This window comes from Myotis daubentonii, chromosome 11 (assembly GCF_963259705.1).
Source record: "Myotis daubentonii chromosome 11, mMyoDau2.1, whole genome shotgun sequence".
In the NCBI taxonomy this organism is placed as follows: domain Eukaryota; kingdom Metazoa; phylum Chordata; class Mammalia; order Chiroptera; family Vespertilionidae; genus Myotis; species Myotis daubentonii.
In genome coordinates, this window is record NC_081850.1 from 48,415,131 (window position 1) to 48,441,536 (window position 26,406).

General features: G+C 39.3%; 1 protein-coding gene across 4 annotated transcripts in view; it reads right to left on the minus strand.

Annotated features, from left to right (window-relative positions):
* GKAP1 (G kinase anchoring protein 1) overlaps positions 1-26,406 on the minus strand; it is a 67,886-nt gene that overhangs the window by 27,498 nt on the left and 13,982 nt on the right. For all 4 annotated transcript variants that reach the window (XM_059657017.1, XM_059657018.1, XM_059657021.1 and 1 more), the window contains exons 4-7: positions 21,676-21,819; positions 14,214-14,291; positions 8,366-8,489; positions 5,905-5,927 (exon numbers count right to left, since the gene is read on the minus strand). In XM_059657017.1, the coding sequence (XP_059513000.1) occupies positions 5,905-5,927; positions 8,366-8,489; positions 14,214-14,291; positions 21,676-21,819 (369 nt within the window). The remainder of the gene's footprint in view (positions 1-5,904; positions 5,928-8,365; positions 8,490-14,213; positions 14,292-21,675; positions 21,820-26,406) is intronic.

Below are 26,406 nucleotides of genomic sequence, written 5' to 3' on the forward strand. Positions count from 1 at the left end.
AAGTGGATGCTACACTGACGAACTCCCAGAACCAAAGTGGAATTACAACTAAAATACTGAAAAGAAAAAAAACGAAAAAAAAACTGTCCTGAATAATCAACTGAAGACTAGCTGAAGAGATTCCCGATAGCCAAAGATAGAAAGTAGAGCCACACAGAGACAGGTAGGAGGTGCCAAGGAGCAAAAGGGCTGGCTGGGCTCCTACAGGCAGCAGCTTAAGTTCCTGAAGGGTATCTCAGCTGTGGGGGGTTCCCACTGAGAACTCTGGAGTCTAAACCCCAGGCTGGGCTCCCCAGCTCAGAGAACCAGAACTGAGAAAGGTGCCCACGTAACATCTGGCTGTGAATAGCAGCAGGGTTGCTGCCTGTCAGGGAAAGAGAGCTGGAAAGTCAGGCACCCTCTAAAAGGGCCAACTCACAAAATTTCACATGCAGCCACTCATCTTGGGCTCTGACAGAGTGGACTAGTGCTGTGTGAACAGAAGCCAGGGTGGGAGCTCTGGGATTAGACCTCTGAAGGTAGTCACCTGAATTTCCTGTGCTGAGTCATTGCCTCATGTTGCAGAGGGCATCTGTCTCTGGTGATCCTTTACTATCCAGGTGGTTTTTGCCGGGGGGGGGAAAATCAATTGCCCCACCCTATTGAAAAATGCCTTACCTCCCGCTAGGTAAAGCAGACCTTGGTGCACATCTTCCAAAGGCACCCAGCCCCAGCAAAGGGAGACACAAGCTTTGGATTGCTGATAGCTCCAAACAGGGTATGCAGGGCCAGACAGAAACAGTGTCTGACACTGTCCTGCACCAGAGATTGGGAAGCATAGCAGATCTACGTAATTACATAGTCACAAACCCAAACAAGCAGCCAAAATGGAGAGACCAATAAACAAATAAACAAACTAAATACCCCCCAAACGAAAGAACAAGAGAATTCTAAACAAAAGAGAGAGATGGAATTCTCCAGAAGAAGAGCTAAATTAAATGGAGGTAAGAAATTTATCAGACATACAATTCAAAATAATGGTGGCAAATATGCTCAACATCATAAGATATAGTAACTATGAAGAATGACATAGCACTAATAAAGAACAAAGTGGAAGGAATACACAGAATATTAGGAGAAGCCAAGGATCAGATCAGTGAATTAGAAAACAGAGTAGAAAAAAATCACTCAGAGAACCAAAAAAAAAAAAAAAAATCAATTAAAAAACAGGACAGCTTAAAGGAGCTGTGGGACAACATGAAATGCAACAATATTTGCATTACAGGAGTGCCAGAAGGAGAAAAAAGTGAGCAAGGGCTAGAGAATGTGTTTGAAAAAATAGTGGCAGAAAATTTCCCTAACCTAGTGAACAAAAAAGTCATACAAGTTCAGGAGGCACAGACTCCCAAGCAAGAAGAACCCAAACAGGCCCATGCTCAGACACATCGTAATTAAAATGCCAAAAACTAAAGGCAAAGAGAAAATCTTAAAAGCAGTAGGACAAAAGCAATTTGTTACCTACCAATAAACTCCCATAAGGCTGTCATCTGATTTCTCATCAGAAACTCTACAGGCAGAAGGGAATGACATGAAATCTTCAAAGTAATGAAAAGCAAGGACCCCAAACCAAGATTACTATATCCAGCAAGACTATCATTCAAAATAGATGCTGAAATAAAGACCTTCCCAGACAAAAAGGGTAAAGAAGTTTGTCACCACCAAACCAGCACTGCAGAAATGCTTAAGGGACTGTTATAATGAGAAGAAATAGGAAAAAAAAAATGAGACTACATCAAAATAAAAAGCTTCTGCACAGCAAAATGAACCATCAACAAAATGAAAAGGGAGCCCCTTATGGGATAACATATTTGGCAGTGATATCCTCTATAATAAAAAATTAATATGCAAATAGATCGAACAGCGGGACAAACGGAACAACCAGACAACTGGTTGCTATGACATGTGCTGTGCAGGGAACATGGTGGGCGTCGGACGCGGCGGGATGGTGGAGCTGGTAAGCAGGGGTGCCAGACCAAGGCAGGGCCTGCTGGTCGCTGTCACTGGGGCGAGCCTTTGGTAGTTACTGAAAATTCTTTGCTCCTGTGCACCATGGGCCCACCCGGTGCTCGCACCTGCTGCCAGCACCGGTCCCACTTGCACCCGCTGCTGACACCGGCCCCAATTGCTCCATGGCGTCAGGGGGTGTGAGCAGGGCTAGCGCTGTCAGCGCATAGGAGTTGTGGCAGCGGGAGCAGGGCTGCAGGCAGAGAGGGGACCTGGGGCCACGGCAGGAAGGGCCAGGCGGAGGCACAGAGGATGGGCCGAAACCCACCTCTGTGCCCACTCCAGCCTCACAGCCTACAGTTCCTTTCAAGGTGCATGAATTCATGCACTGGGCCCCTAGTATCTAATAAAGGGCTAATATCCAATGTATATAAAGAACTCATACAGCTTAACAAAAGGAAGATAAACAATCCAATTAAAAAATGGGCAAAGGACCTAAATAGACACTTCTCCAAAGATGGCCAAGAGACATGAAAAAATGCTCCAAGTCACTGATCATCAAAGAGATGCAAATTAAAACAAGGAGGTATCACCTCACACCTGTTAGAATGACTACCATCAACAAACAATATATGCTGGTGAGGATGTGGAGAAAAGGGAAACCTTGTGCACTGTTGGTGGGAATGCAGTTAGTGCAGCCACTGTGGAAAGCAGTATGGATTTCCCTCAAAAATTAAAAATGGAACTGCCTTTTGACCCAGCGATCCCACTTCTGGGAATATATCCAAAGACTCCCAAAACACCAATTCAAAAGAATATGTGCACCCCTATGTTCACTGCAGCATTATTTATAACTAGAGGCCCGATGCACAAAAATTCGTGCAAGAACAGGCCTTCCTTCCCCCGGCTGCCAGCACTGGCTTCCCTCTGGCATCTGAGACCTGGGCTTCCTCCTCCAGCCGCCGGCAGGCACCAAGGACCGGGGCTGCTTTCCTCCTCCAGCTGCCCACAGGTACCCAGGATCCAGGCTGGCTTCCCTCAGGCCACCCACAGGCACTTGGGACCCAGGCTGGCTTCCCTTGAGCTGCCCACAGGTACCCGGGACCCGGGCCGGCTTCCCTCAGGCCCCGGCTTTGTCAAGAAGGACATCCAGAATGACAACCGGAAGACATCTGGTCTAATTAGCATATTACCCTTTTATTATTATAGATGGCCAAGTTCTGGAAAGAGCCCAAGTGCCCATCAGTAAATGAGTGGATAAAAATTCTGTGGTATATTTATACAATGGAATATTATGTGGCCATAAAAAATAAGGAAATCTTACCTTTTGTGAAGCATAGACAGACGTGGATGTTACTATGCTAAGTGAAATAAGCCAGTCAGAGAAAGATAAATACCATAGAAAGATAAATACCATACGATCTCACTAACATGTGGAATATAATGAACAAAATAAACTGTTGAACAAAATAGGTCCAGAGACATAGATGCATGGGACAGATTGACAGATCTCAGAGGGAAGGGAGGCAAGGAGTTGAAAAGAGATTAACCAAATATATTATATACATATATGCACAGCCCATGAACACAGACAATAGTGCAGGTGGGGTGGGGTTTGGGTGTAAGGGAGCAAAGGGGGGATAGGAATAGGGGACATCTGTAATACTATCAACAAAATAATTTTTAAAAAATGGGCAGAGGACCTGAACAAATATCTCTCCCAAGAAGACATACAACCAACTGATACATGAAAAGATGTTCAACTTCAAAACTATTAGGGAAATGCAACGCAAAACTACAATGAGATACCACCTATTAGAATGAGTATTATCAACAAGACAAGTAATAACAAGTGTTGGAGAGGTTATGGAGAAAAGGGAACCCACATTCACTGCTGGTGGGAATGTAGACTAACTGATTCAGCCACTATATAAAATAGTCTTGTGGTTCCTCAAAAAATTAAGAATAGAGTTACCATATGACCTAGCAATCCCTCTTCAGGGTATCTACTTGAAAAAAATTTTTTTCGCAAAGATATATGTACCCCTATGTTCACTGCAGCATTATTCATGGCGGCCAAGACATGGAAACAAAAGAGTCCTTCATAGAGGATTGGATAAAGATGTGGTACGTACATACAATGCAATATACTGAGCCAAAAGAAAAGATAAAATATTGCCATTTGTGACAACATGGATGTACCTTCAGAATATTATGCTAAGCAAAATAAGTCAGTCAGAAAAATCTAAGGACCATATGATTTCACTCATATGTGGGAAATAAAACTGAAACTCATCAACAGTATGGTGGTTTCCAGAAGAAAGGGAATGGGGAGTTGGGGGACCAAGGAGGTCCAATATATTGTCACGGAAGATGGTTGGACTTAGGGTAGTGGGCACACAATGCAATATATAGATGACATTTCATAGAAATACACACTTGAAACCCATATGATACTATTAACCAGTCACCCCAATAAATTTAATTTTTAAAAAGAGGAGAAAAGCAAAAGGAAGAACTACTCAACATAAAGGTGCTAGGACTTGCTGAGTTTAAAATAAAACCTTATCTCATTCTCAAGAACAAAACTATTATGAAAAACAAAATATAGGCTATGTCACACACCTATGCTTCTTTAAATACAACTCAGATTAAGTACCTATATTAAACAGATGAAATCCTGGTCAGACTGCCTTTTTTCCCCTTCTTTCAAATCAGTAAAGAAGAAGAAGCAAGCATGGAACAGTTCATAAAAATTATTTTTTCTTCTACTAACAGTTGGGGGTAGTTTCTTAGGAATATGGTGTACCATTTTCTATCTACTTGCTTATTCACATAAAGCTAACGTTCATTTTTTAATCAGTGGATTAAAAAAATTGGAATCAATCTAAAAGTACATGTTTTCCACTTTCAAACATAAAATTAATAGTCTATATTTGTGGTCATTTAAGTTTAATCTACGAATTGGTGACAGTTGTTTGTAAATAAATTCAAAAGAATTTCTAACATCTGTTTCACCAACAAATTAATTCTGAGTTTGTTGTGAATAGTTAAGGACTATATTATTAATACAGTAACACAGTTATTTAAATTTTATTTTCACATATATGAATTTATTATCCCTGACTTGTCAAGCAAATGCATGAAACAACAAAAAATTATTAAGAACCATGTGTGTGTTCTAAAGTGAAACCAAGAAATATAGCTGGCCATTATAAAATCAACTAATGGAATTATTGACAAGATACACATACATCACATAAGAATAATAAAACTTACAATTATGACCTAAAGAAGTAAAAAGAACTCAACAATTTTTAGTACCACCCTCAATATTAAAATATATTGTATAGTAGTCTCATTTCCTAATTCTAAAAGGTTTGTAGCGGCTTTTATGGAATTTTTTTAAAAAGGTACCAAGAACACTAGGAAGTTATAGCTATACTACCCTCTAAAGGTGAATGGTAAGAAAAGTATATGATCAGGTTAATCTTATTCATGGGTATAAACTATATAATTAAAGTTTACCTCACAATTTTTTAATTCCAAAATACCTAAAGACATGGTATTTCAGGATGTTTTTAATGAAGATTAAAATACAGACAGATAATAAAATACAGACTTTCCCTAAAGTTTTAACTTACATGTCATAACCTTTTGACTCACAGGCACACACAAATCAGGATGCTAAAGCCAAATGACATTACATTATATTTCATGCAAATAATCATATGCTTATTCTGACACAATATATTTTATATCCTTATAATTGCCAGAAACATGATTGAGTTTATTCATGAAAAACCTATGGGTTGTTCCGTAAATGACTATGACTCAAAAAAAGACCTACTACTAAACATTGAAGTATTATTCTTATAATCATGAAATATTTTCTAAAATAAAGATGGTTACAACACTTACCTCTGTCTTTTTATTAATGTGATCTGTAAAATAGAATGGTGATACTTCATTGAAGGAAATTAACGGGTAAAATATTTTAATATGTAAAAAATATTTAAACAAAGTAACAAGAGAATTTCAAAATTATGAGTTTCAGAAGTCATTTGGGGGTTGCCTAGGATTCATCAGATTTACTCTTCTAAAGATGTTAAAATTCAGTATATAACTTAATTTGTTCAGCTTTGGGACTAGGTCTTATATTCCAGTAAATGCCACCCATAACAAAGGGGTATTATTAAATTTTAAACATCTGAATTCCACGTCATTTGAGCTTTGGTTTCACATAGTATGTTTGGAAGGAGGAAAGAATTTGAGAGGGCACAAAATATGTCTAAAATCAAATCACAGGATACTATGACTGCAAAAACTATACAGACCACTGCCTTTGTGGAATAAAATAAAAAGTCAAATAATAATTTGTGTCCTTTAAAACTATTAGCTAGGTTTTGGTTTAAAAAATGCATCATAGTGATTTGATATACTATAAAAATTCTAAAAATTAATGTATATTTATAGAACACAAAAAGAAGGCAAAATCAATATATCTAGATTAAAGAAATCATTTTCTTAGTAACAACAGCATTTGTGAAAAGGGATTACAGAATGAGGAAAAGGAAGACATAAGGGAATCCATACAGAAGACTGAAACTAAAGTACAAATAGGGAGCAAGTGTTCTTTTTTTTTTTTTTTTTTTTTAATATATTTTATTGATTTTTTACAGAGAGGAAGGGAGAGAGATAGAGAGTTAGAAACATCGATGAGAGAGAAACATCCATCAGCTGCCTCCTGCACATCTCCTACTGGGGATGTGCCTGCAACCCAGGTACATGCCCTTGACCGGAATCGAACCTGGGACCTTTCAGTCCGCAAGCTGACGCTCTGTCCACTGAGCCAAACCGGTTTCGTCAAGTGTTCTTATTTAAATTGAAAATTATCAGGATATCTAATATTTAATAAGGCTTCTTGTGGACAGCAAAAATTCCCCATTATCAAGGACAAATAATTGAATAGAATAGCTTTCTTATGATTGAGAATCTAAAAGTTGAACCAGTTCTCTAAAGCATTCACTAATCAGAATAGAGTCCATAAAGGTAGTAAATGTCAAAATCACAAGTTTCAGATCTAACTACTAAATCTTAGTAGATTACAATTTACTAGCCTATTCTACTTAGCCTACAATGTGATGCCAGAACCTGAGGAAGAATGTGTTAATCACATCTTATAATTGTTTCTCCTTTAACAGTATTATACTGATGTCTTTCTCAATCCATCTAACACACTTATATAACACTTAAGTCAAACATATGGAAAATTGAGTTTCTTTACATGCTTCTGCTTAATTTTTAAGAAAATATTTCTTATATAAAATCTTTCTTACTAAAATTGGAAATTTTATTTTAGCATACATCTGGTCCTTTTAACCCAAAACAAAGCAATTTTCCTGATCCTTAAAGGAGAACAATATAATCCTCTAAATTTATTCCTACTTTCATTAGGCTTGTTTCTGAAAACAGTACCAGTAGGGTGTTTGGGGTGTTTTTTTTTGAGATTATTGTTATGGTATTATTAATCCTCACAGAACAAATGCCCAATGTATTAACGCTAAATTCATATGAATCAAATATACTGCTCTGCCATTGAACAAACTGTCCACTTGGTTGGTATAATCACAGTGCTGTTCAAAATAATTTTCTGACTGCTGTCTGATATAGAAGCTACTAGTCACATGGCTACTGAGCATTTGAAATGTGGCTAATGCAACACTTAAAAAAATTTTTATTTTAGTTCATTTTAACTAATTTATATTTAAGTTGCCACACATGAATAGTGTGATATCTAGGGTTTTCATCATTTCCAACATAAAAAGTAAAGTATTTAGTGATCTGTCTTCAAAAATTTAGTGGATGGTACAATTTTTTTCTATCTTCTCTTTTTGATAAAAAAAAATTATATATGATATTATAAAGAATTTTCTGGGAATAACTCTCATTCTAAAAATTTGTATTTTAATTTTATAAGATGTAGCTCCAGTAATTTGAGGAGGTTGACCAATAATGGATGAAACCTAAAGATACTATTCCTGATCTAGTTTAAACCAAATCACTTTATGTATAAGGACAAAAATGTCTCATAATGACTTAAAAACTATAAATGTTAATTTTTATTTTCAGTGAGTTGTAGAAAAGGGACAAAATTAGAAATACAAAAAGATAAATTCTAGTTTTATGGGGTTTTAATGATTGATTTAAATTACTTTAACATCTAAATGGTTTATTTCCAAACAGGTTTACATTCTACATTCTAAGTAGCAGATTAACAAAACCATTTTTACTTACTTTAAAAATTAGAAATGTACTTACAAATCAAGTAAACAAAGACTTAGAACAGTTACTCTACATACAGATTTCACACACATATTACCTTCAGATTGAAAATCTTTTAGTGATACTGTGAGAGGTTTGTCTTTTCCCTGATGATTCTTTCTTTTATCTTTTTTATTCACAACCTTTGACTGAGTTGAAGCATTTTCATTATTTTCATACTCCTGAAAAGAATTATAGACAACCATTAAGCTTATTTTACAGTAGCAAAACTAACTCACCAACAGGTAATATGTTCATTAACATTTTCTTTTTAAAAATAAAAATCAAATAACATATAAAAACTAAGGCTAGCCAACTTGTGTAAAAAGATACCCGTTTATTTATATAGTCAATCTCTTGTATCTTAACCATTAAAATAAAAACAAGATGCTTACCTTGGTCTATTAACCCCTCCAACTTGCCACCCTCTTCTCCATTTCTGGACCAAACTTAAAACAATAATCTACCATAAATTTGCTTACACACACACACACACACACACACACACACACACACAACCACAAAACCCCTGAAATCTGGCTTCTGCTATTCTTTGACACTAAAAAGGTCAACTTCCATTTAAATGCCAAATCCAAAGGACATTATTTTTTCAAGCATTTCTTGATTTTCTCAATGCATCTATGACTACTCTTCAGACTCCTTTCAACAGCTTCTCTTTTCCTAACCTGTTCTTAAAAATGTACCTGCTATTCACTATTATTCCATTCTAACCCATTCTTATGCTTTATACCCACTGTTCTTCAAACTCAAAAGTTTAAAGTTCTACCTATACAATGATAATTTCTGTATGTACAGACAACTCAACTGGGATGTTCATTAAGCATCTCCAATTCCCTAGAAAGGACTGATTCTTTACTGAGTATCCTGTTTAATGCCACCCTCACATACACAACTATCTAGGCCAGAAACCTCAGTCATTCTTGCTTATTCTTTCTACACACTTTATATCCAAATTAGTCAGTATATCTGGTTGAGTTTATCTACTAAACCTCTCTTAAATCTATTCTCTTTTCTTCATACCTTGTTATTTCCCCTATCTTCTTTTGCTTGACACTGCAATACTCTAATTTTATTCCCTCAATCCATCTTCTACACTGCTACAGTATGAGTTTCTAAAATGAAAACCCAAATTCAATCTAGAAGTTAAAAATATTCAATAGTTCTCTGTAAATGTATAAAACCTAATCTCCTTAGCCTGGTACACAAGGTTCTTTATACCTTATTCTTCTGGCAGTATCTCTCGCAACTCCAGGTCTCTAAATTATAGTTTTTAAAATATGCTATATGCTTATACGCTTGCCACTCCTCCTGAGAATGCCAACTTTTCTCTTACCCACTTGTGAACTTCTAATACATTTAGAAAGATCCTCTTTTAAGAATCCTTTCCTAAAATCCATCCCCATCAAAGGCACAGAAAGTTCTTCCAACTTTCTGAATTCCCTCTGCACTGAGAACATACATCTCTCAATACTATATGCCATAAAAATATGTATGTCTTCCTTCACTAAATCCAAGGAATGGAATCATGTCTTAATCTTTGTATTGGGTAACTAGCATATTTTGTCTATACAAAAAAAATAATTGGTGAATAAGTGATAGAACAGAATAGATAATGCCATCTCAAACCTTGGTTATTATAAAAATCCTTAAGCCAAAGTATAGTTTTGTGGGAGGTTTTGTATTTAAAAAAAAAATTTTTTTATTGATTTCAGACAAGAAAAAAGAGGGAGAAAGAAATAGAAACATTGGAGAAACCAAGATGGCGGCATAGGTAAACACCGGAGTTTGCTGCCTCACAGAACCACTTCAAAAATACAACTAAAAGACAGAATGGACATCATCCAGAACCACAGGAAGGCTGGATGAGTAGAAATTCTATAACTAGAAGGAAAGAGAAAAGCATACCGAGACTCAGAGGAGGAGCAGTGCGGAAGTAAAATACTAAGGTGCAGAGGTGCATGCGGAGTGGGCTGGCGACTGAGGGCGTGGTTGTCTTTTTCAATCGGGAGGGAGTCTCAGGCTCTGAGCTCCAGTTCTGGGCGAGTCTCTGGGGACCCAGACTCATACGGGAGAAGCAGGACTGTCTGGCATCAGTCGGAACTCGAGGGCAGCTTTCTCTCCGAGGGGCTTGCAGCGATTACCGGGACACTGAGAAGCAGAGCCTCTGAGGGCAGGACTGAGAGCAGCCATAACTGCTCGCTCTGCCCTGTTGATCTTGTGGGAGCCTCCCGGCCCAAGCCCTGCAGGGAGGCTTTTCCTGGATAGCCTCAAGCAAAGGGTAGATTAGCACCTCCCTAGAGATCCAGGAGCGAATGTGCCCAGTGGTCAGAGTGGGACCATCCAGTTTGCAGCTTCTCAGACCCTTAAAGGAAGGACACACTCAGGCGGCAGACTCAGTGAGCACCAAAGCCCCACTGAAGCAAGTCTTGCCCCAGAAAGGTGTCTCCAGCACAGAAGTTCTTCCACTCAGACACAGCTGATTCTCACTGCCAATTGGGATACCTACAACCATCAAGGCTTAACTACAACAAGACTGTGCACAAAGACCATAAGGGGGGTGCACCAAGTGTGTCCTCCTCAGGTAATTGGGGAGGCTGAGCCACTGGGCCCTAGAGGACACTTAGCACAAAAAACCACTTTATCAACACAGGAAAGCATAAAAAATGCAGAGACAAAGAAACAGGACACAAATGACAGAAATGGAGGAAATCAAACTCCTGGATGTAGAGTTCAAAACCACACTTTTAAAGTTTTTCAAGAACTTTCTAGAAGCTGCCGATAGATTTACTAAGACCCTCAAAAAGACTGGTGAGACCGCCGATAAATGTAGTGAGATCCTCAAGAAATCTAGTCAGACCCTCGATGTTATGATAAAGGACCAACTGGAAATTAAGCATACACTGACTGAAATAAAGAATATTACACAGACTCCCAACAGCAGACCAGAGGAACGCAAGAATCAAGTCAAAGATTTGAAATACGAAGAAGCTAAAAACACCCAACCAGAAAAGCAAAATGAAAAAAGAATCCAAAAATATGAAGACAGTGTAAGGAGCCTCTGGGACAGCTTCAAGCGTACCAACATCCATATTATAGGGGTGCCAGAAGAAGAGAGAGAGCAAGATATTGAAAACCTATTTGAAGAAATAATGACAGAAAACTTTCTCTACCTGGTGAAAGAAATAGACTTACAAGTCCAGGAAGTGCAGAGAACCCCAAACAAAAGGAATCCAAAGAGGACCACACCAAGACACATCATAATTAAAATGCCAAGAGCAAAAGACAAAGAGAGAATCTTAAAAGCAGCAAGAGAAAGAAAGTCAGTTACCTATAAGGAAGTACCCATACAACTGTCAGCTGATTTCTCAACAGAAACTTTGCAGGCCAGAAGGGAGTGGCAAGAAATATTCCAAGTGATGAATCCCAAGAGCCTACAACCAAGATTACTTAGCAAAGCTATCATTCAGAATTGAAGGTCAGATAAAGAGGTTCACAGATAAGAAAAAGCTAAAGGAGTTCATCACCATCAAACCAGTATTATATGAAATGCTGAAAGGTATCCTTTAAGAAGAGGAAGAAGAAGAAAAAGGTAAAGATACAAACTATGAACAACAAATACACATCTATCCACAAGTGAATCTAAAAATCAAGTGAATAAATAATCAATGAACAGAATGAACTGGTGATTATAATAGAATCAGGGGCATAGAAAGGAAATGGACTGACTAATCTTGCGGGGGAAAGGGGTGTGGGGGATGCAGGAAGAGAATGAACAAAAATCATGCACCTATGGATGAGGACAGTGGGTGGGGAGTGAGGGCGGAGGGTGGGGTGAGAACTGGGTGGAGCAGAGTTATGGGGGGGAAAAAGAGTAACAACTGTAATAATCTGAACAAAAAATATTTAATTAAAAAAAATCAGATGCTTCTTTATAGTAATTACCATTAAAAAAAGAAAAGAAAAAAGAAATAGAAACATCAATGATGAGAGAGATGTGCTGACTAGGAATCAAACTGTGACCTCCTGGTTCATAGATGCTGCTCAACCACTGTGCCACACCAGCCAGGCACAGTTTTAAAATTAACATAACTGACTTAAAACTCAATGACTATACTACATCAATGTAATCACACCAAACTAGCCATCGCAGATTAAAGAAGTTCCTCCATTCCCTGAGGTTCATTATTGTTTGATAAAACCAATGCTTTTGGGTACTACACCTATGTACCAAGAAAACAGGCTGGATGCATGATAGTTCATAATACCATCTACTCTACTCCTCCTCTAAAGATACAGCTAACCATTTTAGCCTTATAATCTAGATATATATCTACCAAATTTGATAAATTTCCAGTATAACCTGAAAGTCCATTAAATGATTTAAGTCATAGTGAAGTTAACTGTATCCATTTTTGTAATTGTCAGGTTTGTGTCTAAATGAACAAATAACAAAATTACAGTTACTCTTGATTTTTCAGGATAACAGGAACAGAGAGACATGGGAAATGAAACTAATATATATAGTGTACAAAAGCCCACCTCATTGGCTTTCTTCCTCTTCCCTTTAACTATGAATGAATAGCAAAATCATCACCTGTTATTTTAATTATTCTCTTCCCTTCATCTTAAGTAAAGAAGCTAGTGTACAATAACATAGCCCAAAGGCCCTAAGCATGACCAGAGGTCCATTTATGATTAACTACTGAGTAAATTGAGCATTTATATTATCTTCATATTATTTAACTTTAGTCCTTTACATGTATTGGGAATTTTTTGATCTATAAAATTTATTCAACTTGTGATTAAATACAGAAACTGAAACCAACACTACTTTTTCACTTAAGTGTTCCTAGAGTTGCAAAATGTAGAATGCATTTTAGCACACAACCCAACATCACAGCTTAGTGACAAATTATCAGAAATGTCCTCCCATTTACTTTAGTTAATTATAGTGTATCTCCAGCAGAGGGTCCCATAATGGATGTCCCTGTACTCATACTTACACCTTGTATTTTTAAATCTACTTATTTTCTATGTTCATTTAAATTAAGTTAAAATAAATCATTTGCTGTTAATTTCCTCTCTTCCCTTTATATTTGGAAGGAAGTTTTTAAAATAAACATTCCAAATCATCAAAGCTTAGGCCACGTTTCTGTTCTCTCAAAACCTGAGGAAGAATCTACACTAATAAAAGAGAAACATGCGAATTGGTGTCACTCCGTCAAACCCACCAGCCAATCAGAGCGACTATGCAAATTAACCCAACAAAGATGGTGGTTAATTTGCATACGCAGGCGCAGAGTGAAGACTGAAGACTGAAGGGGCCTGGCTTGCCAAGCCTCGCTGCAGCTGGACCAAAGGCCTGGGTCCAGGGTGCCAGAGGAAAACCGGTGCCAGCAGCCAGGGGAAGGAAGGCCTATTGCGCAAATCTTCATGCAAGGGGCTTCTAGTCTTAGTATAAAAACTGTGTGTGCCCTCGCCAGTGTGGCTCAGTTGGTTGGAGCATCAACCCATACATCAAAAGGTGGTAGGTTTGATTCCCAGTAAGGGCACATACCCAGGTTGGGGATTTGATCCCTGGTGAAGGCGCATAAGGGAGGCAATTAATCGATATTTCTCTCTTACACTGATGTCTGTCTGTCTGTCTGTCTGTCTCTCTCTCTCTCTCTCTCTCTCTCTGTCTCTTCCTTCCTCTCTCTAAAATCAATGTTTTTTAAAAAGACCTTATGTTTTCATTTTTTAATTGAAAAACAAAGTACACACAGCATGATAATATTCTGTTACCACAAACTTTAAAGAGAATTTTAATACAAAATTTGGGAAGGTTGGTCCTAACTTCTGACCACTTAAACCTAATATAGCTAAGTGAATAAACGTGTAAATACCTTTTTGTGTTCTTCATATTCTAATTTACTTAGCAACAATGCCTTCTCAAGATCTGCTTCAAACATTTCAGAAGTCAGCTAGAAAAAAAAAAGTTTCACAATAAATAGATGATAGCTTTATACCACACTAGCAAAAATAACTATTGACAATATATACAGGAAAAGAAAAATATATATTAAAAAACAGTCTAGGTTCTCCAAAGTTATCATCCATGCCAAAGAAAATTCGTGCACTGGGGGGGGGGTGTCCCTCAGCCTGGCCTGCACCCTCTCACAATCCGGGACCCCTCAGGTAGGGGTCCATAAGCCTGGCCTGAGATCAGGGCTTATCTGGGCTTTCCTTCCCCCAGCTGCAGGCACCTGGCCCCTCCCCCACTGCTGCCACTGCTTGCCATCTGTCCTCTGCAGGGGACAGGCTGGGGTACGATGGCTTGGCTGGCCTGGGCCTCCCTCTGTGGGGTAATGGCTGGCCAGCCATACACCTGCCACAGAGTCACTGCCAGTAGCAGGGCCTCCCTCTTTCTTTGCTGGGGCGGGGCGGGGCCAGCCCTGCGAGGGGTCCTCTGCCTACCTGATCACCCCTAACTACTCGCCTGCCTACCTGGTCACCCCTAACCACTCTGCATGCTTGCCTGATCACCCCTAACTTGCTGGGTGGTGGAGCCAGCCCTGCCAGGTGCCATCTGCTTACCTGATCGCCCCTAACCGCTGGCCTGCCTACCTGATCACCCCTAACTACTCACCTGCCTACCTGGTCACCCCTAACCACTCTGCCTGCCTGCCTGATTGCCCCAACCGCTTGCTTGAGGGCAGAGCCAGCCCAGGGAGGGGCCATCTGCCTACTTGATTGCCCTTAACTGCTGGCCTGCTTATCTGATCGCCCTTACCACTTGCCTGCCTACCTGATCAACCCTAACTGCTGGTCTGCCTACCTGATCACCCCTAACCACTCTGTCTGCCTGCCTGATAGCCCCTAACCCAATGGATCTCAACCTTCTGGCCCTTTAAATACAGTTCCTCATGTTGTGACCCAACCATAAAATTATTTTCGTTGCTACTTCATAACTGTCATGTTGCTACTGTTATGAATCATAATGTAAATATCTGATATGCAGGATGGTCTTAGGCGACCCCTGTGAAAGGGTCATTCGACCGCCAAAGGGGTCGCGACCCACAGGTTGGAAACTGCTGCCCTAACGGCTTGCTTGGGGGTGGGGCTAACCCTACCAGGGGTCGTGGTGGTTCTGGTCTCTGGTCATTCTGGTCGTTACATGGTGGCTGGCCTTTTATTATATAGGATGCCAAAGCAAAACTTCCAATTTTGAGATTTCCATTTGCCCTTTGATTGTCAATAATTCATTGTATATCACATAATCCTTTGCTTTATAAGTTTGGTTTTTTGCTTTTGTTTTTTAATATCCTCACCCCAGGATATTTTTCCATTGATTTTCAGAGAGTGGAAGAGAGAGGGAAAGACAGAAATATCAGTGACAGAAACACATCGATTGGTTGTCTCCTGCACAAGGCCAGACCAGGGAAAGAGCCTGCAACTGAGGTACGTGCCCTTGACCAGAATCGAATCCCGGACCCTTCAGTCTGTAAGGCTGACACTCTATCCACTAAGAAAATCAGCTAGGGCTATAAGTTTTGCTACATTGGCCATGTTGTTGTTTTTTCTTCAAGTGATTTAAAACTCATAAAATGAAGTCTTGTATATAAGTAAATTTAGAGGCACACCTGGAACTAACAATAACCATAGTTTGTTACAAATATGAAAATTTAAAATACCTATTGACTCCTCTGACCTATTCCTTCCTAATTTTTGTTTTCATAAACAGAGATTTCATTTTAGACAAATTTCTTAAAATGAGCTATATCTGTTTGTTCTTTCATTCATTCATTCCCTGGTATAAACCAAGACTTTAAGTGCTCCTTTAGTAAGGACTCAAATCTCTGAAGCAACTACATCCCATGAGAGGTTCTGCGCATATACTGGGTGGGGCAAAAGTAGGCTTGCAGTTGTACGTATGGAAAATAATACAATAATTCATAATAATATAGTAAACTGTTCTGCAGTCTCACAACTGTAAACCTACTTTTGCCCCACCCTGTATGTATAAACATACACTCAAGTCTCCCAGTCTCAGTGATCCATTTTTCATGACGGTGATAGCCCCTTTGAGTAAACTTAGGACTAAAGATAAAATCTGTATGATTTTCTGGTATTTCCTGATTATTGAAACAAGGCATCCTCTAAAATTTTCAGGAGACTATGTTCCATTTCTCCCCAGCACAGGTATTTACAGATTGATTTAAAGTAATTTTATAAGAAAAAGATTTCTTTCATGAACTCCTGCTTCAGCTTTTTAACTTTTTATTTAAGTACTAGAGGCCCAGTGCAGCCCCGCCCCCTATTGGAGTGGGGAGTGTGATCAGGAATGAGGCCGGCCAGGGGGAGGGGCTGCAGGAGGTTGGGCAGCCAGCCCCACCCCCTTTTGGGGTGGGGTGGGCCTATCAGGTGTGGGGCTGGTGGGGGTGAAGGGGTGGAGCATTTGGCCAGCCAGCCCCACCCTTGATTGGGGTGGGAGAGTCCAGTAGTGTGCAGTACTTATTAAAGGATACTTTTGAGAACACTAACTGGAAAGAATGGGAAAAGAGCAGGTTTGAGCAGAGGAATAAGTAAAGCTGCAATGGTGGCCAGGGATCAGCCTCAGTGAACCATAGAGAGAGCTCTTGGGTCAATGGGGAAAAAAGGAGACATATGTACCTGATCAGGCCGGTTCGCTGGCCACAGTGGGCGTCATAGCAACCGGTCATTACAGTCGTTATGGCTTTATGGTCACTGGCTTTTATATACATAGAAGATGGTTGATATATAATATTATATTAGTTATATTAGTTTCAGGTGTACAACTATGTTCTCTTTAATAACCACATTTACAATCACTATTTACAGTTAATTCTATATTGAACTAGCTTCAATACTCATCACTGGTGCTTTCCAATTGCTGTGCTCTTTATTTAGATTTGCCTTTTAATTGACAGGAGCACATCTCCAAAAAATTTGCAAAAGGGATAGTGGTGGTATGCTTTCTCAGCCCTTACTTGAGAAATGTATTTCTGAGAATGTATTTACTCAGCAGTCATACAAATGATATTTTGGCTAGATACTGATTTTGGTCCTAACATTTCAATTCTGGCATTTAAAGTAGCCAACCTACAGCTGATAGATGTTCCTCCCTCATCAATGTTTCTAACTCTCTCCCTCTCCCTTCCTCTTTGTAAAATCAATATATTTTTTTAAAAAAATAAAGTAGCCAACCTGACTTTTCATCCTTAGTAGGCAATTTTTTTCTCATGCATATATTTATAGTATTATTTCCTTGTTTTCTCATTCCTAAAGTTAAAAACTTTTACAAAGACTTCAGTTTTTTAAGAAAACTTGAATTCTCCTTTCAAGTTCAAATTCAAGTCTTAGCTTCCGAACATTTTTTATCTATATTATCTTTAATGACTCTCTCTGCTCTACTTCTTTCAGGATTTTAGTTCTGTGTTCCAATCTTTTTTTTAAATATATTTTATTGATTTTTTACAGAGAAGAAGGAAGAGGGATAGAGAGGTAGAAACATCGATGAGAAACATCAATCAGCTGCCTCCTGCACACCCCCTACTGGGAATGTGCCCACAACCAAGGTACATGCCCTTGACCAGAATCAAACCTAGGACCCTTCAGTCCACAGGCCCACGCTCCATCCACTGAGCCAAACCAGTTAGGGCTCTGTGTTCCAATCTTATGTCAATTGTATTGGCAAAAATTATCTCGAATTTTCCTTCACACAATTGACTCAATTGTCTTCAGTGTATACTCTGGTTCTTTAGTCTTCCCAATGAAGTTTTAAATACTGCTGTGATTTTACTAGTACTTCCCAGATTTTTTGTGGGGAGCGGCTCTAGAGTTAAAGCCTCCGATTGACCTGTGGCAGAGCCACAAATAAGTCCTAGTTTAGAGGGCAGAGCCCTCTTTGCATAATTAAGCTTGACCTTATGGCCGCCCCTAGATCCTTCCTAGGTAGCTAATGGGCTGTGGGAGATGCAGCAAGTGCTGCCAAAACAAGTGAAATTCACAAGAACACTGTAACTATGGTGACCACTACCTTGTTTACCTCTGACTATAAAATAAAGCCTCAGCTTGCTGGCTGGATCTTCTCTGTAGCCTCATCCAGGCAGAGGAGATCCACTGAGCCCCAGCTATTCCCTTTGTCTTTTCTTTAATCCTTTGCCCACTCCTCCCCAACCCCCCCCTCCCCCGCCCGCCCGCTCCCCAGACTCACCGAACCCTTGGCTGTGCTGGCAGGGCACAATTTTTTTTACTTTACCCATCTCCCTTTCAATTTCTGTCTCTTAGTCACTTTTTCATCTCTGTCTATTGTTTCACCTTGTTATATAACACTAGAGGCCCGATACACGAAATTTGTGCAAGAGTAGGCCTTGCTTCCCTGGCTGCCGGCACCGGCTTCCCTCTGGCACCCGGGACCTGGGTTTCCCTTGCAGCCCCGGCTTGGTCTGGAAGGATATCCAGTCTAATTAGCATATTATGCTTTTATTATTACAGATTAGTATCCCCCATCCCGAGTTTTACAAAATTTTCTAGACCTTTGGTTTTAATTATTTAAGCAAAAAAATGGAGACTGTCTAAAATCAACTTCCATTCCCCGCAGCAAATTTCTCACTTTGGTCACTAAGTACAATGTTCTTTTCCTTTTATGTAGCAGAAATATTTCTTCATTTGACTTAAGATCACTAAGATCTACTATTTGCTCATAAGTAGGTGGACTAGATGGTTCTTTACTGTCTGTCTGGTTGTTGTTTAATGCCAGTTCTCAAATTTTATGATGAGGCTTAGTTGACATAAATTTACATTATAGCTTTTGTGATTTAGGAGTAGGAAACTTTGTTTTAGCCTAATTTCTCTTTTGTGTTTGAACTAAGCAGCCACATAACAGGTAAAATCCCTGTATCTAGCTTTTTGTCTTTCACAGCCCTCAATACCTGGAATTTCTCATAGTTGTTTTCCTACTGTTTCAGAAAGAATGCCACCATAATTGTATGTTTTCTGCCTAGTGTAGTCACTGCCTGGTCCTTACTTTTAAAATATATTACTCTACACCGTAAAATAGATTCCAGGTGGTATGTTATCTATCTGTCCTTATATGAAGTCAGGGCAAAGTCCTGACCATGTCATTTTGGCAGCAGTCAGTAGAGGCAGGAAGAAAGGCAATCAAATAACTGTGCTCAAGTTCCCATATTACACAGAGTGTATTTTGATGAAAATCTGAATAGCTTTCCTTAATTTTCCAGTGCCCATGTGCCACTGGGAGAAATTCTTTCTGGTGAAGACACTGTTAAATTGTATTACTGTCTAAAACAGATTATTATATTTACACTTGTAAACCAGAAGAATGCTGTGGAAGGGAATAAAAAGTATCAAAATCCCTAGAATAATACAAGATAATTTACACAGTATACCAGTGTGTGGAAATATCTTTTGAACAGCACTTTTGTTAGTTCTAGTGTAATAACTGATGCTCATAATGAGCCTACGGCACTACAAATTCTAAAGAAAATGTTATAATTAACAGAATTTATGTTAAGAGCATAGTTTCATATAGTCTAATTCTTTTTAGACTAGTAACCCAAGCATGATAGGTACAGCCACTTTATTAACCCTTTGCGGTCGTATTAAATTTGGACATGGGTGTCGTACTGGTCGGAATTAATTTCCATTGAAAGAGCAGTGATACATAACATGCAAGATTATGAAGGATAAACAAGATTTATTAATTCTTTTTTGGAACTACGTCACTACTAGTAGAATCACTACAAACGTTATCACTTTCTACGTCACAGTCAGTATTCAAGGTGCCAAAATAAAACTCTTCATCGTTACTTTCAGATTCGCAGTACACTTCTTTTGGTAACTTTCTTTTTGCCATTTTGGAGTATTATTTTGAAATATCTTAACAAGCGAGAATGCCTAATTACAGTTAAACGTAATTTGTAAAGCTTTATTTGAAATTCTGTGAAGTATCTCCGAAGCATGTCGATTTCTTCACTCTCAAAAGGGGACTGACTCGCCACGGTGTTTTGCATGGCGAGTGTGGAACGACCGCGTTTGTTTATATTGAGTTTTGATATCTCCGATTTGTCGGGGCAATGTTTTGGTTCGTGACAAGGTCGCTTAGACACTTAAGAGCTTTCAGGGAAATTATGAACTGATACATGAATGAATAGAGTTAAGATTCGTACGGTTCCTTGCTGTGGTGGCTGAGAGCAGACAAACGACCGCAAAGGGTTAAGCCAAATTATCTGTTAGTGCAAAACTTATTCCCAATAGATCAAATGACAGTTTAATAGGTAAACAAGTAACTGTTAATTTCCCAGACATTCAGCAGCTCCTAGAGCAGCGGTTCTTAACCTGTGGGTTGCGACCCCTTTGGCGGTTGAACGACCCCTTCACAGGGGTCGCCTAAGACCACCCTGCATATCAGATATTTACATTATGATTCATAATAGTAGCAACATTACAGTTATGAAGTAGCAACGAAAATAATTTTATGGTTGGGTCACAACATGAGGTACTGTATTTAAAGGGCCAGAAGGTTAAGAACCACTGTCTTAGAGTATACTCAAGCTCAGTATGTTATTTTCTTGGACACCAAGCACAAAAAAAGAAATTAGTCTTAATAAATTATTTGGTTTGGTTATTAATATTTAAGAAGCATAGAAAAACAAAATATCAGGTTAAAAAAAACAAATGCCATAAACTATTTCACATCAAGGTTGTAAAGTAAAAGTTTCCTGTCAAAGTCCTTTTTTTAGGCAAAAGTGTCACTCAGTATTTTTACAAAGGACCTCTGGCTAAAAATATAATTTTCTCACTTGAAATAATTTAATCCTGTTGTTCTACCTTCCCTCTCTCTCATTTTTAAAAAGGGAGATGAATTAAAAACTTTCAAAACAACTGCTTTGAACTGTTAAAACTAACAATGATAAATGTATCAATCTGTTTTTCTACTACACACAAAAAAAGAACCTGTTATTGAAAGCAGCATATACATGAACTAAACCAATACAAAAAGCTCCCCAGAACAGCAGTGTTACAGACTCAAGATGCACTGTCATCTTTAAAAATGCATACACATAGGCCTAGCTGGTTTGGCTCAGTGGATAGAGTGTTGGACTGTGGACTGAAGGGTCCTGGGCTCGATCCCCAGTGGGAGGTGTGCAGGAGGTAGCAGTCAATGGTTCTCTCTCATCATTGATGTTTGTCTCTTTCTCCCTCTCCCTTTCTCTTTGAGTCAATAAGAATATATTTTTTAATAAGTAAAATAAAATGAAATAAAATCAAATGCATACATTCATTGAAAATCAAAGCAAAATAATTTGATTTACTTAGCTGTACCTGCTCATCTCTTTGTCTCCACTCTTGCCAATTTTCTTCTCGTGTATCCTTCTGTACTGGATTTGGTAAAGGAAGCTCATGTTGAGCATTACAAGTGGCATGGGAAGATTTCTGGGGAATTTTCTTAAAAGCAAGATTCCTGAGCTATGAAACAAAGAATACATTACATTCAATTTGCCAGTCCTGAGATAATAACTGGATTTTTTTTTAAGAAATCAACAATAATTTTACACTTCAAGCACTATTTGTATTTTTTGTAATCTTTATAGAATATTAAATTCACCCACATTTAAAATAATGGTTGGTGGATTTCTAGATGAAATGATTAATAAGTAAAAATGGATTGTACTCTATTAAACCATCATTTTAAAGATTCTACTTTACTAAGGAGAATAAGTTTATAGAAATAGAACATCGGATAAGTGTGCTTTTAAAATACAAAACAACAGGATTCAAAAAGCTTAAAGTGTAATAGCTTACAAACTTAAAATTTAAATAGAAAAGATAGCGTATGCAATTGTCACAACTACTTTACTAATCCTGAAAAATACAGGGCTAGTCCTCAAAGTATCATAATGAATTAAACCTGTATTGGGCAAGCCACTTCCCAACAATAAGAAAAATCAGAGATGTAGAAAGTGAAACAAGAAAGAAAAATACTGAGAGGGTGTCATGGATTGAATTGTATTTCTCCCAAAGATATGGTGCTAACCCTCAGTGTCTGCAAAGGTGACCTTATTTGGAAATAGGGTCTTTGCAGGTGTAATCAAGTTAACATGAGGCATACTGAATTAGGATATGCCCCTAATCCAATATGACTGGTATCCTTATAAGAAGATGTGAAGACAAAAATACACAAGGAGAAAGCCAAGCAAGTAACAAGAGGCAAAGATTGGAGTGATGCAGCCATAGCCAAGGATTGATGGCCACCACAAGGTAAGAGGAGGCAAGGAAGCATTCTACTTTGAGTCTCAGAGAGAACATAGCCCTTGTTGACACCTTGGTTTGGTCTTCCAGCCTTTAGAACAGCAGTTCTCAACCTGTGGGTCGCAACCCTTTTGAGGGTCGAACGACCCTTTCACAGGGGTCGCCTAAAACCATCGGAACACACATATATAATTACATATTGTTTTTGTGATTAATCACTATGCTTTAATTATGTTCAATTTGTAACAGTGAAAATACATCCTGCATATCAGATACAGTGGGGCCTTGACTTACGAGTTTAATTCGTTTCATGACGGAGCTTGTAACTCAAATTACTCGTATGTCAAATCAAAAAGTGAACGAGTGAGACATGTGATGCTGGGCTGATGTTGTGGCATTCACTGTGATGTTCGCTGCGCCAACTAGCGGTGGGGTATCTGAAGCTGGCTCGTAACCCGAATTTTAGCTCGCAATTCAAAGCAAAAAATTGGCTAAAAGACGGCTTGTATCTCGAAAAACTCCGCTAGTCAGGACACTCGTAAGTCAGGGCCCCACTGTATTTACATTATGATTCATAACAGTAGGAAAATTACAGTTATGAAGTAGCAATGAAAACAATTTTATGGTTGGGGGTCACCACAACATGAGGAACTGTATTAAAGGGTCGCGGCATTAGGAAGGTTGAGAACCACTGCTCTAGAACCATTGGAGAATAAATTTCTGTTGTTTTATGGCACCTAGTTTGTGGTACTTTGTAATGGACAGCTTTAGGGGAAAAAAGAGGCTTTAAATTGAGAATCAATAATTTTAACCAATAATATATATGGTTCTGAAAAAGGCAGTGAGGAGATACAAACATCTCTTTAAGTAACTGGTTTCTGCTGTGGAAAAGACATACAGGAGATGCTACTGGAGATGAAGCACTAGCAAGTAGACTGTTATTTTACAGAAAGTGAAGACTAATAGAACTATAGCCATGGAATTGGAAAGGGAGGCTCCTCAGGCTCATCCTCAGTTACATGTTTTCTTATTCTCTAATGTAAATTCCATTATTACCTTACTAGGAGCCCAGCACGCAATTCAAAATGGCGCAGCGCTGCCCACTCCCTCTCCCGCCCTTGAAGAAGCCACAGCTGCTGCTGAATAGGCCCTCCCCCAGTGTAGGCACATGGAGGCCTCTGCTGCCCGCCCCTAACACTGTGTGCACAACCTCCACCTGTCTAGTCGACCCGTTATGGCGTCCCGGTTAATTAGCATATTTCTCTATTATATATAGAGATTTTTTTCTGTTCGCCCCACGTCATCATTAACTCCAAAAATAAAGTGATGGGCAATAAAAAGTTTTGAAAGACTGGACTTCTAAAGGGATATATAGTGGGGAAAATGTCTTTCAAAATTATTCTCTGTGTGGCAGTATTTTAAAGAGATATTTAGAAAGCAATGATGTTAAAAATTTAATAGAAACAAACTGAAAAGGCTTGTTTTCTAAGTCTTGGGACATTATAAAATGAATATAAGGGCGGGGGGGGGAAAACATTTTTACTACTTCTCTCATTAAATGATATTGAAAAAGGTCCTTGCCCTAGCTGGTTTGGCTCAATGGATGGAGTGTTGGCCTGTGGACTGAAGGGTCCCGGGTTCAATTCCAGTAAAGGGCACGTGCCTGGGTTGCAGACTTGATCCCCAGTGGAGTGTGTGTAGGACACAGCCAATCGATGATTCTCTCTCATCATAGATATTTCTATCTCTCTCGCCTCTCTCCCTTCCTCTTGAAATCAGCAAAAATATATTTTTTTAAAAAAAGGTCCTTATATACTCCAACTGCTCCTTCTATTAAAAGACAAAAACACAGCCACAGAGGAGAAACCAAGATGGTGGCATAGGTAAACACCAGAAATTGCTGCCTCGCACAACTACTTCAAAAATACAACTAAAAGACAAAACGGACATCATCCAGAACCACAGGAAGGCTGGCTGAGTGGAAATTCTACAATTAGAAGGAAAGAGAAAAGCACACTGAGACTCAGAGGAGGTGAGGAAGTTAAGTGCAGAGGTACGGAGGCACACGCGGAAAGGGCTGACAGCAGAGGATACGGTTGTCTTTTTCAATCGGGAGAGAGTCTCAAGCTCCCGGCTGCTCTGAACTCCAGTTCCGGGCAAGTCTCTGGGGACCCAGACTCATACAGGAGAAACTAGACTATCTGGCATCAGTTGGAACTCGAGGGCGGCTTTCTCTCAGAGGTATTTGCAGCAATTACCGGGACACTGAGAAGCGGGGCCTCTTAGGGTAGGACTGAGGAACAGCCATAGCTGCTTGCTCCACCCTGTTGATCCCCAGAGACCCTGCCCCACCCAAGCTGTGTGCAGAGGCTTTTGCATATGAAAGGCCTGGCCCTTTGCAATCTGAAAATTACCTAACAAACTTCAGCTGGGTCAGAGAAACCCAGAACTTCCAAAAGAAGGCCCAAGGCCCCACAGCAGCTTGCACTGCTTCATAGTTGGGCTCCTACTGGGTAGCCTCAGGCAGAGGCTAAATTAGCACCTCCTTAGAGATCTAAGAGCCAGTGTACCCAGTGGTCAGAGTGGGCCCATCCAGATTACAACTCCTCAGATCCATAAGGGACACACTCAGGGGGCAGACCCAGTGAGCACCAAAGCCCCACTGAAGCAAGTCTTGCCCCAGAAGGGTGTCTCCAGCACAGAAGTTCTTCCACTCAGACACAGCTGATTCTCACAGACAATTGGCCTGGAGGTCAATTCCTCTGAGTGATACCTACAACAATCAAGGCTTAACTACAACAAGACTGTGCACACAGCCCACAAAGGGGTGCACCGAGTGTCCACCTCAGGTAATTGGGGAGGCTGAGCCACTGGGCCCTATAGGACACCTAGCACACAAAGCCACTCTATCAACACAGGGAAGCATAAAAACTGCGGAGACAAAGAAACAGGTCACAAATGACAGAAATGGAAGAAAGCAAACTACTGAATGTAGAGTTCAAAACCACACTTTTAAGGTTTTTCAAGAATTTTCTAGAAGCCGCCGATAAACTCAAATCTAATGAGACCCTCAAAAGGTTATGTAAAAGGACCAAGTAGAAATTAAGCATACACTGACTGAAATAAAGAATATTACACAGAGTTCCAACAGCAGACTAGAAGATGGCAAGAATCAAGTCAAAGATTTGAAATATGAAGAAGCAAAAACCACCCAACCAGAAAAACAAAATGAAAAAAGAATCCAAAAATATGAAGATAGTGTAAGGAGCCTCTGGGACAGCTTTAAGCGTACCAACATCCGAATTATAGGAGTGCCAGAAGAAGAGAGAGAGCAAGATATTGAAAACCTCTTTGAAGAAATAATGACAGAAAACTTCCCCTATCTGGTGAAAGAAATAGACTTACAAGTCAGAAAGCACAGAGAACCCCAAACAAAAGGATTCCAAAGAGGACCACACCAAGACACATCATAATTAAAATGCCAAGAGCAAAAGACAAAGAGAGAATCTTAAAAGCAGCAAGAGAAAAAAAGTCAGTTACCTACAAGGGGAATACCCATACGACTGTCAGCTGATTTCTCAACAGAAACTATGCAGGCCAGAAGGGAGTGGCAAGAAATATTCAAAGTGATGAATAGCAAGAACCTACAACCAAGATTACTTTATCCAGCAAAGCTATCATTCAGAATTGAAGGTCAGATAAAGAGCTTCACAGATAAGAAAAAGCTAAAGGAGTTCATCACCACCAAACCAGTATTATATGAAATGCTGAAAGGTATCCTTTAAGAAGAGGAAAAGAAGAAAA